Source organism: Mastigoproctus giganteus, chromosome 1 (genome assembly GCF_048544385.1).
Source record: "Mastigoproctus giganteus isolate SK-2022 chromosome 1, ASM4854438v1, whole genome shotgun sequence".
Taxonomy (NCBI): domain Eukaryota; kingdom Metazoa; phylum Arthropoda; class Arachnida; order Uropygi; family Thelyphonidae; genus Mastigoproctus; species Mastigoproctus giganteus.
In genome coordinates, this window is record NC_143575.1 from 37,263,612 (window position 1) to 37,276,402 (window position 12,791).

A 12,791-nucleotide genomic window follows, 5' to 3' on the forward strand; every position below is an offset into this window, starting at 1 on the left:
ATTTGGGTTGTTTTGTTTTAGTATTGGAGAGTAGCACATCCCCAAGTGTTCTTTAATTTGTGCCCTTATATACTTGTTTAGTATCTAAAATATTTTAGGTTAATTCTAATTATTGTTCTTAAAATGTATATGCAGTTAACTTGTGAGTTGCTCTTTTTTCTGTGAGTGTTGTTTTCGCTAGATGTATTTGGGTATAAGAAGCACTACTCAGTAAATTTAAAAAAAAAAAAAAAATCCCTTTTTGAAAGAAATTCAAATCCCATTGGTGAATTCATTGAGACTTTTCTAAGTTTGCCAGAGTAACAGCGATATTTTCTAAGTTTGCCAGAGTAACAGCGATATAACTTATACATTTTACAGACATGATACATCGTTACCTCAGACCCACCCCCTATCTGACATGGTGAGTATGACAGGCAGGCACAAAATTCTGCATACATGGCAAAAGAGTCATAAAATTGATTATGGATTTGTGTTCAGTATATAAATATCATATTAATTTATATCGATGCATTTATAACTTATTATAAATGCATTGTATATTTATGCTTATTTACACTTCTTTATAGATATCAAGCTTTCTAAACAATTTTATTGTTTATGCTTTTATTATCACATGGCCTATCTAATACTGTAACATATATATCACAGTTGTTTTTCCAAAGATTTGGTTCAAATAATTTGGCTGTTTGGTATTATTATTTGTACGTGAAACTTATTTATGTATAAGGAACGTAGAGAATGTTGTTCATGATATATTCATACTATTACTGTTGGCAGTTTTATTTTCCTTTAATTTTCAACAGAATAACTAATCACATGAAACCTGTGATTATTAACAGAATATTACCTAATGCACAGTTTAAATGTATGTTTTTAACCTCATCCCCAGATTAGCATTGAAAGTTTCAATAAGTTTTTTTCATTCCATTTATTTATGTATAGTAGTATTAAGTTACAGTCAACAAACTTGTAAAATCCAAGTTATCCAAAAAAATTTTACTTCATGGAATTCTACAAGACATTTTGTGGAAGAATATTATTGCAAGGCTAAATTTTGTTGAGTTTGAAAAGAAATATGCTTCTATCTTCAACCTATTATTGCAAAATCATGATTATCCAAAGCTTGGGGAGTCACTTCTCCATAATTCAGGAATTTAATAGAGTATGTCTACTGACAATTAAAAAGGTCTGATAGCTAGCTCTTGTTCTGCATACAAGGCTGATAATAAAATTCACTTCTCTATAAGAGAAAATTTTAATGTATGGAGGGTTCTGAGACATTCTGGCATTTTCCAGTTCATTTTCCTAAAGCATCTTAGACATGCTTAATTCAAATCTGGAGTTCTAGTTGCTCACTCCATCCAAAGGTATCCTCCTCACTTTGGAGGAATTTTTTGATTGGCTGGCTATGTAGAAGAGCACATTGTCCATGAAAATAAATTCAGAGGCTTAGTACCTCTGAAAAAGCCTTTCACAGGATTCAAGGATATCATTTTATACATTTGAGTGGCTGTGCTACCTCCTCAAAAATGTAGAGATTGGTACAACAGTTCATCATGATGCTCCCCCAGACTGCTACCACCACAGTAGATACCCCCTTGTCATTAACGTTAGAGGAATGGGAGCATGTTTCACGTGTTCTCAAGAAAGAACACGCCGAGAGGTAGTTTCAAGACTGAATCTCGATTCATTTGTAAATAGAGAATGTTGTCCCGTTGGTGTTTGATGCAGAATCAGATGGATTCTCTTATGAAAGGAGGTTAGGGAGAACACATCATGGGCCATCATTATAAAGTCCCTTTTCCTGAAACTTTCCATATACAGTTGTCTTGAAATTGTTGTTCCTGTCTGTTAAAAGCTTGAGAGAGTTTCTTGGCTCTCATCTCACTATGGCATCTCTCAGTGTTACTGCATCCCAGGACATCTGCTATTTCGCATTCATCCTGGTATGTTGCAACTCTTGGGTGACCCTGAACTCTCCTTTGAGATACCCTTCTTGTCTCCTAATGTTGCTGCAGTCTTCAAAATTACTCATGATGTATTTAATGCTCTGGACACCTGAACTTGCAACAGTCCTGCCATCATCCTCCCACAGTAGCCATCCACTACTTCAAATTTTCTAAAATTGACAAAACAAATGGCCCTCAGTTCCCAGCAGCTTTCACTCCCCCTCTTACTGCAGCGAGAGGATCAGAGTGGAAGCAGAGGGTGCTAAGAATCTCTGGGTACGACCAGGCTGCCATGCACGGAAGCTGAACTTGGCCTGTTATAACGTAAGATCACTCATCGGTGAAGACAGGATATTAGAGCTGGAAAAGGAATTAGAAAATGTGAATTGGAATATCATTGGTTTGGCTGAAACAAGAAGAAGAAATGAATCACTTATAAGTTTATCAAGTGGAAATCTGCTGTACACCAATGGAAACAGTGAAAGGAGTGAAGGTGGAGTTAGGTTTCTGGTCCATAAAGATTTTAAAAACAACATTTTGGAATTCAAAAGTACATCACCAAGGGTGTCAAGACTAATATTCAAGATTTCTAAGAGGTACAAGCTAAAGATTATAATGATTTATGCACCAACATCGAGCCATGATGATGAAGAGGTTGAAGAAATGTACACCGAAATTGAGAGTCTTCTAGATGAGCAGAAAACCCACTGCCCTATTATTATGGGGGACTTCAATGCTAAAGTTGGAAAAAGGCAAAACAGTGCAGAAAGAGGAACTATAGGAAATTTTGGAATTGGTGAAAGAAATAAAAGAGGTGAAAGACTTGTGGAATTTGCAGAATCTCAAGGACTGTCAGTAATGAACACTTTTTTCAAGAAAAGGGTGAACAGAAAGTGGACATGGAAGAGTCCAAATGGATTAACAACTAATGAAATCAACTTCATCCTCACTAACAGAAGATATATTGTGAATGATGTTACCGTCCTGAATAAGGTAAATGTTGGAAGTGCTCACAGAATGGTAAGATGTACACTTGATATAGATGTAGGAAAGGAAAGGAAAAAACTGACTCGAGTAAATAATACAAATGTCTTTGAGATAACAGAGGAGGACAAAAAGCAGTATGTACTGGAACTTAAGAACAAGTTTGAGCTTCTGCAGACTGCTCAGGACCAAGATATCGACGAGGAATATTACAACTTTCTGAAAGTGATAAAGCCCAAGAAACCTATAGGGAAAAAGAAATCCAAAGAAGAAAAAATTAGTCAAGAAACACTTGTCATGATGAACTGAAGCCGACAAATGAAGAGCAAGAAAAACACTGACAGGGAGAAAATTGAGTATACTGAATTATGCAAAGCCATTAGAAAGAGACTCAGAGAGGACATAAGAAGATTTAACACAAGAAAAGTAGAACAAGCATTAAGGGAAAACAAAGGATTTAAATCAGCAACCACAAGCAGTAATACAGAAAGACAAATGATACTGAAACTGAAGAATACCGATGGTGTACTTATAAACAGCAGAGAAGGCATAATTCAAATAGCAGAAGACTACTATAGAGAATTATACAAGGAGCGAGGGAATGATGCCAGCAGTGGGGAAGATGGATTGCACAGTAGCAACACATACAACATACCCGATATTCTTCCTGATGAGGTAGAACATGCATTGAAGAAAATGAAGAATCAGAAAGCCCCGGGTGAAGATGAAGTTACTGTAGAGTTGTTAAAATTGGGAGGAAGAGACATAACACAAAAACTGTCAAGGCTCTTCACAAAGTGCATTAGAAAAGGTGTGATGCCTAAGCAGTGGAATAATGCAATCATAGTTTTGCTGCATAAGAAAGGAGATAAATCAGAAATTGGAAATTATAGACCAATTAGCTTGTTATCCCACATCTACAAGTTGTTCACAAAGGTCATTACTAACAGATTAGAAAGAATACTTGATGAGAATCAACCGAAAGAGCAAGCTGGCTTTAGGACAGGATTTTCAACTATGGATCACCTTCACGTAATATCACAGCTAATAGAGAAATCAAATGAATATAAAACACCATTATGCCTGGCATTTGTGGATTATGAAAAGGCATTTGACTCCATACAGCATAAGGCAATGTTTCAGGCACTGGAAAGACAAGGCATAGATACCCCATATATTATGATTTTGAAGAAAATATATGAGAGTGCTACCTCCTTTATTAGACTAGACAAAGATAGTAGGAAATTTAAAATCGAGAAAGGAGACACAATATCTCCGAAGCTGTTTACTGCTGCCATTGAGGAAGCTTTCAGAAGATTAGACTGGTCGCAGAAAGGAGTCGATGTGAATGGAGAGTACCTAAACCATTTACGATTTGCAGATGACATTGTGGTTATAAGCCACGATCCCAAAGAATGAGGAAAATCTTAATCAGTTATGCACAGTTAGTAAGGATTTTGGACTAAAAATGAATATGACTAAAACAAAAGTAATGATGAACAAGTATGCCACTGAAAAAGAAATAATGATTGAAGAAGCAGTAATTGGAAAGGTGGAGTCATATACTTATCTGGGACAAGTTATTAGCTGTAATAATGATAAATGGCTGGAAGTCAAGAGAATAATAAATTTTGGATGGATAGCATTCAGGAAATATAGTCACATACTGAAGAGCAATATCCCAGTTTGTCTGAAACGTAAAATAATGAACCAGTGTATACTCCCCACCATTACTTATGCAAGTGAAACTTGGGCACTCACCAAAAGAATAGAAGATAAGTTGAGAACTACACAGCGAAGAATGGAACGAATTATATTGGGAATCAGACTGTTAGATAAGAAGAGAAACACATGGATTATGCAGCAAACTCAAGTAAAGGACATTCTTATCAAAACTAAAGAACTGAAATGGTCTTGGGCAGCACACATAGCTCGAAGACATGATGACATAAGTACTAAGAAAATAACAGAATGGTACCCAAGAGGAGCTAGAAGAAAACCTGGAAGATAAAGGCGGAGATGGATAGATGAAATTAATGAGTTTGTGGGTAGAAAATGGATGGCCAGTGCTCAAAACAGAAGTAACTGGAAAGTTGCTGGAGAGGCCTTCATCCTGCAGTGGATTGAAAATGGCTGATGATGATGATGATGATGACTTCAAATATTCTACATATCTTTATTACATTCTAGAGAAAGCCTAATTAGGTGTATCTTGTACCATGTTGTATTAGAAATTAGTGGTGCTATTACAGTATGTACTTTTATAACCTGTCTGATGTGTATGTTTCAAAGCTTAAATTTATATTCTGAATTTATCTTAATTTATTGAATTATATTTAAAAAATAAAAAATAAAAATGATTAACTTTTGAACTCCAGTGTATTTTACAGTGATTTGTGTTTCAAATAAGTAATTAATAGTTTGAAACGCCTTGCCATTAAGTATTTTTATTACTTAAAGGTCTATTTTGAAAGTGTGGGTATATATTGGATTTAATATATATTTTAAAATAGATAAAGCCCTATTAAGAAATAAAGGAATATTTTTACTGTTTTGCCATTAGCATCAGCTGACTGATTTGGAAGAAAAGTTCAGAAAAGCAATGATTAACAATGCTCAGCTAGATAATGAGAAATGTTCAATTTCCTACCAAGTTGATACTCTTAAAGATGACCTTGAAGAAATGGAAGAAAATTTTCTTAAGCTTCAGAGGGAGCATCGAGAGAAGTTAAGGGTATGGGTTCTCATTTAATATTTATATGATTCTGTTGTAATCATTTTAAGTTCCTTCATGTTACTGCACCAAACAAAAATTTTAACTTGAAAACTAAAAACGTTTTTCTAGTATTTCTGTTACAAAACTAAGGTTCTAGTTAAAGTGGATTTAATATGTTCATTCCCAAATTAAAAATCTAACTCTAAACTTCTAAGCATTTAGCAGAATCATTTTATGGGTTGTATATCATTTATTTCTGAACAGTTGCTAATTTTTTATATTTCTTAAATGGATGAGCTTCCCCCACTTGTGCCTTGTGTGGCCAAATGGTTGTTAGGAAGAGCCACACACACACACACACACACTACTATAGATAGTATGATTGTTTCTGAAAGTTGTACTTAGCACTGCACCAATATTGGAAAATTACCATTCCCTTTGTTTTTAGCTATAGCTATTTTAGCTTGTTAAAAAGATCTAAAAGGCAAACCTTTTGTATCCATCTAATTTAATTTATTGTCTATAATTCCTTGACTAGAGAGTTCTTGCATCAAGATTTCTGAACGATTAATTTTTAATAGTACTGTTTATTTATTACTTTTTTATTTTTGAATAAAAAAAAAAAAAAATACTATTGACTATACTAACCGCAAAGGCGGTTAGTATAGTCAATAGTATTGCTAACCTCTCACACCATCTCAAAAAGCTTGGGTTGGATTAATATCATTCGATAAAATTCAGGAATACTACCTGTTGGGATGGAAGGAACTTTTACATGCTTCATTTCCACTCTTGGCAAATTAGATGATGGTGGTTTGGCTTTTTTCTCTCCTTGAAACTTTTTTTTTTTTTAATTTACAAAAAAAACCAAAAAAAAAACCAGGCAAATTGTCTATAGAATGCACACAATTTACAGACATGGTGTTCTAACATCTCATGGTATTAGTTACCTTAGTGAAAGCCCTACAGCATCCCTTCAAACAGTATAATATCCAGTCTTTTTTTTTTATGTATTTCAATTTAAAAACTTTATTTTATATTAGTGCAAAAAGTCAAGTCTTATGTCAAGTAAAATACATTTAAAAATGCATTATTATACCTACAAACCTATAATAAGAACTATACCGCACATCAGAAATTTGTGTAAGTTAATTTTTCATTCACAGTTTTGGAATTAGTTTTGCTGTAAAGTAACAATATTTGAAAGAAATCTCACACATTGAACTTTGACAATTTTTATGTTCCAGGTATGGCAATAGTTTCCAGACTGGTTCTGTTGCAGTCATGCTCATTGAGTTGGAAAATAAATGGAAATGATACATTATAATTCAAACTTCCTCCAACAGATGCTGATACAGAGATTGTCTAGTAAGCTGACAAGTTGCCTGTAACAACCAGTTTCATTAGTAGCATTAACATTCTGTTTCCCAATTTTGTAATGGAGCAATGAACGAATATCAAATTTTGCTTTAAACTGGGAAAATTGGCAACAGAAATGTATAAAGTGTTAAAAATTGTTTTATGTTGATAAAACGTTGTCACACCAGTGTGTTTGAGTGATATATGTGGTTCAAAGATGGATATGAGGATGTTCACAATGACCCAAAGAGTGGGCAACCATAAACCTCTTGAAACGAAGGCTGAGTTGCAGAAGTTCAAGAAACTGTGGCAAGCAATCATTGTTTGATCCTCAGAATGATGGCTGATAAGTTGGATATGAATAAGGAGATGATTTGTCAAATTCTGTGTAAAGATTTAGGGAAAAGGAAGGTGTGGGCAAAATTTGTGCCTCACAAATGAGCAGAAGTAACAAGACAATCCTAATTTTCTCAACTGTATTGTCACTGGTGATGAGCGTTGGGTGTTTCAGTACAACCCAGAGACGAACCATCAGACTTCAAATGGACTTCAAAATCATTACTAAGGCCCAAAAAATTTAGTTTACAGAAGTCCAGGATCAAGGCAATGTTGATCATGTTTTTTGGAAAATGGTGTGATTCACAAAGGATTTGTACTTGAAGGGGAGAAGGTAAATGCTGCGTTCCAGGTACAGTACTTCAAAGACTGTTGAAGTGCATTTCCCATGTGAGGTGAAAGTTTCAAGAGAAAGGCAGCTGGTTCTTGTTGCACAGTGTACCTGCCCATTTTGCACTTGTTGTGAAGAAATTTCTGATGAAACATGGCATTGTACTGGTCAACTATCCACCCTACTCTCTCAATCTAGCACCAGTGGACTTTCTTTTCCAAGGTAAAAACTGCCCTCAAAGGAAGGAGATTTCAGTATGTCAAGGACATAAAGAAAAACGTTCCTGTCAAACTGAGCATCATCTCTTTGTTCACCTTTGCTGTCTCTTTTCAGAAACTTTTAGAATGGTGTAATAAGTGCATTCAGTCAGGTGGTGATTACTTTTAATAAAAATAAAACCATTTTTGAGCTCCTTCACTTTGTGTTCTTTTTATTGCATCGGTCTAGGAGCTTTATTGCCATGCTTTGTATATTATATGAATTATGGGTGGGTTTTTTTTTTTTTGATTTCCCCAGATTGTTATAGCTACCAGACGAAGTTGAGCGAGCCGACCGGGCTAGCCGAGTGGGTAAAGTACCTGCCCGGCAACCCAAAGGTCGCGGGTTCGATTCCCGCCTCGGGCTTGGATCAAAGTACTGCAAAAAAAACCTTGGGAGGTGCAATATGGCCACAGAAGCCGATGCGCCAACAACTACCAAATCAAAAAAAAAAAAAAAAAAACCAAGTTGAGCTCTTTTTCAATTCTTTATTTCTATGATGTCTTTAGATACTTCATTGATCCCAAGCAGGTTAAGCACAAGGTTTTTTAGTGCATATAATGTATATTTTTGAAATGCCTACAGATAACCAAAACAAAGATGTGGGTACCTCACATCTGTTATAGTAGCTTTTGATCAGTATTAGAGAGATAGCTATGTAGTAGGCATAGACTTCTGACTACTACATAGCTATATAGTAGTCAGAAGTCTATGCCTTTTTCAGTTTCTGAAAGTTGGAGATAGCTACTAACTAACACAAAACTTCTCCTTTTGTATGGGGCGCATTTCAATGTATAAGAAGGCTGAAGATTGAAGAAGTGTTTTGGAAACATGTCACTCTCTGTTGCTGCAGTGCCACACAGTGAAGACACCAATTCTCATTCTACCTTCTTTAGAAGAAACTTCATAGGTGGAAGACTTATCCAGAAAAATAGACTATGATCATGATTTCAAAAAGGATACTGAAGCGAATCTTCTCATTTTCTTAATCAGTGAGAATTAGATAACTTAATCAGGAAAATAGTTCTCATAAAATTCAGTACATAGCTCTTGATATTTCATCTAAAAGTGGAATTTTTTTTTTTTTTTTTTTTATGTGAACCCCAAACACGAGAGGTATTAGAACCTATAGTACTTAGTACTGTGCTTGGGTGGGAGGTTGAGAGGACGAAAGAAGATATTTGTTGACATTGGACTTGAACTTCTGTAGATTGTAATTTTAAGGAAATACATATGAAGGAAGGTTGTTCCAGAAAACGGCAGTTGAATGAATAAATGAGGAAGATGAAAAGTTGGTTCTGTGGGTTTGAAGTTGGACAGTAAATGGATGTTGGCTGGTGGAGGCACGTGTTCGGACTGTTTTAAAAGAGAGAGCGGGAATTATAGAAGCCAATTCAGAAGAACAGTGCCCATGGAAGTATCTGTAGAAGAGGCATGCAGCAGAAACAGTACGTCTATGAGAAAGCGAGTGGAGAGACTCTGTTAGAGATGAATCATTAATTAACTAACTGCCCTCTTCTGAATGGAATCAAGAAGCCTGAGAGAGGTTTTGGGGGCACCACCCCAGATGTGGGAACAATATTCCATGGCAGGGCGGATTTGCGATTTATACAGAGTGAGCAGCTGTTTGGAAGAAAAGTAACGCCGAGAGCGAAAGAGAAAACCAAGTTTTTTAGATGCAGAGGAAGCAATATTTGTAATGTGCTTGTGCCAAGAGAGATTAGAAGTCAGGGTAATCCCCAAAAGAGATATATCATTTTGCCTAGAAATCGGAGTGTCACTAAAGATAAGCATAGGAGCAGAAGAATCCTTTTTGCGAGATATAAGACAAGACCGAGTTTTAGAAGGGTTGAAATCAACTAAGTTTTCTTTGCCCCACTGGAGAATTACCTGAAGACCGACATTTAAGGAATTGGTAGCAGATTTTCGAGAAGTAGAAGCTGATTGAGCAGGACAAGGTTTCTCAAAATGGAAAGTGGAATGCAATGTGCTATCATCGGCAAAACTATGGATAGGATTTCCAGTCAATGGAAGAAGGTCATTAATGTACAAGAGGAAAAGAGTGGGGGAAAGAACTGAACCTTGGGGGACACCGGCATTAATGGAGAAGTTAGAAGACAGAGAGCCATCTACCATCACCCTCAGTGAGCGATCAGAGAGAAAACTGGATAACCAATTACTAAAAACAGTTGGCAAACCATAAGATGGAAGCTTGTTTAGAAGACCTTTATGCCAAACACGATCAAAAGCCTTTAAGATGTCAAGAGCAACTACTTGTGTTTCATCGAACCTTTCCATTGAATTAGTCCATAAATGGGTAACATAAGCCAGAATATCACCAGTGGATCGACACTGACGGAATCCATACTGGTGATCGTTGATCAGACAGAAGGTTTCTAGGTAGTTTAAGAGTTGGCGGTTAATTGATTTCTCCATTACTTTAGAAAGAGTAGAAGTAATTGCAATGGGACGATAATTGGATGGGAGGGATTTGTCACCCTTTTTAGGAACTGGCCGGATATGAGCAAATTTCCAAGCAGAAGGAAAAACACCTTTGGAATAAGAAAGTGAAAAAAGGCGGCAAAGAATAGGAGTAAGTTCAGGAGCACAGGTTTTGAGAACAAGTGGAGAAATACCATCAGGACCTGGTGCTTTCTTAGCATCAAGATTCATCAAAATCCTTCTGATATCCTTTTGACGGAAGACCACAGGAGGCATTGAATGGAGAGTGTTGGGAATGGTGGGAGGTGTTTTACCAAGATCATTAATACAAGAGCTGGAAGAAAAATGGGATGCTAGCAGGTCAGCTTTATCCTTGGCTGAAGTGACAACAGAACCATCTGGTTTGGACAGAGGTGGGAGCAGAGATGGGCAAAAGTTGCGGCCAATAGCTTTGGAAAGAGACCAGAATGCTCGGCTGCCATTACAGCAAGAAGCAAGTTTTCTACTCTTAGCCTGTTCAAACTCTAGTTTGGACTGATTAATAACTGCTTTACAATTGTTGCGAGCTTTGGTGTAGGCAGAAAATGACACTGAAGAATTAGAAACAAGCCAATTACGATATGCAACATTCTTCCCTTGAACAGCCTTAGCACATTTATTGGAAAACCAAGATTTAGATAAAGGACGAGATTTTAAAGTGGAGTGTGGGATAAAGGATTCCATTCCTGCAATTTACTAGATTCGGCAAGGTATTTACAAACAGCTAAGGCACTTTGTGTTTGCATATAGTTTCGAGTTCTTTCTAGTTTATAAATAGTTTTTGAGTTCTTTTTGCTACTGCCCATGTGGGAATAGTCTTTTTGATGAAGTTGGCTCAATTACAGTCCAGCAAAAGTGGCATCTGTTCATCAACAGCTCAACAAGTTCAAAGGCTGCTTAGCTTAATAACAGGAATAATTTCCTTCAATCTTGTGGCTCAGTCAGTTTGTACGAAGGAAGATTACAAAAATATGAGGTAATTGTTGGAGAAAGTTAACTATAAAAGCTACAAATAGATGTCAGCGGGGATTTCAATTATAAATTATAAATTTTCTTGTTTATACTCCAGCACGACCACCAGGTCAGTGGAGTTTACAATAAATCAGTCAGTACAAATGTTAATCGTATTTAGCAGTCACAGGCTTAAACACCTGTCCCCTCAAAGAGCGTGTGCTACTGCACTCGCACTCCTGACCACTCGGTTACGTCAGGCCTGTCAAAGTAGAGTAGATTTCATCAATTGGCAACATACTGTTTTCCAATATGCAATTTTTTCTAGATATGTTTCCCAGTACTTCTCGGTGTCATTGAAGATAAAGCAATGTATCACGCATTAGATTTATTGCAGCATGAGTTCTCTTAATTTCAGCATGAGGGCCTACCAGAAACTGTTATGAAAGAAGAAAGAAGTTATGTACAGCGATCCTTTGTTGCAGAATTGACAAGTGCAAATGGAAACTTGAAATATCTCAAGTCATGCTTGGCATTTTAATAAGTTTTCATAGCAGTGCTGAGTGTAAGAGGATATTCAGCCAAGGGGGGGGGGGAAATCAGTTCAGACCTTCTCTTTCTGATGAAACTTTGGAACTGCTCTTGACAGCTATGTCTAGATAGGGCTATTATTATAAACAAAACTTTCACTCAACATTTCTGAAGAGGGCAATGTCTACAACATGATCAGTTGATGATGGTTAACAGAATCCAAAAAAGAAATCCACAGACAATAAAACCCTAGGTGCACTAATGTTTGAAAGCACACTGTACTGGTAAATGATCCTGTGATTGTATCTTAATATAAAATGCATATGGTATAAGTGAAATTTAATTTAAGGTCCAAAGTCTGTTTTTAAAATCTACTTTCCAAAAATCAAAAGTTGGCAACTGTGTTTGATGTGGCTGTCACAGCTCAGACTTGAAGCTGAGAATAGAACAAAAATTATAACACGTGAAATTTTGAGTTATATATGTTTAAAGTTTATGGCATATAGTGAAAAAAAAAAACGTTTTTTTCAACATGGGGTGGTTCAAAAAGGTATATTCATTGTGGGGCATAAATTTCAAACGTATCCGATTTGAAAAGCAGTATTTCATAAAAGTTAATATGCAGTGTTAGCAGGTAGCAAGAAGGCACATAATGTCTTATCAGTAATTTACTGTACCTTTGCATCTTAGGGTAGAGAAGGAGGAGATTATTGTTTTGTTGTACATTTCAGTGGCAAGACTGCATTTGGAATATTGTGTTCAGGTTTGGTGGCCACATCTTGAAACATGAACACAATATTCCAAATGCAGTTGAGCTCTCTGAAAGAATCCAAGCAGAATATTTTTCCATTGCTTTAAAGGGACATTCTTACAAGAAAAGTTATGAATATAT

At 36.1% G+C, this 12,791-nt stretch overlaps 1 protein-coding gene across 2 annotated transcripts in view; it reads left to right on the forward strand.

Annotated features, from left to right (window-relative positions):
* Positions 1-12,791, forward strand: part of LOC150090710 (leucine-rich repeat flightless-interacting protein 2-like) — a 195,059-nt gene that overhangs the window by 75,412 nt on the left and 106,856 nt on the right. For both annotated transcript variants that reach the window (XM_090379575.1, XM_090379566.1), the window contains exon 6: positions 5,500-5,670. In XM_090379575.1, coding sequence (XP_090235701.1) covers positions 5,500-5,670 — 171 coding nt within the window. The remainder of the gene's footprint in view (positions 1-5,499; positions 5,671-12,791) is intronic.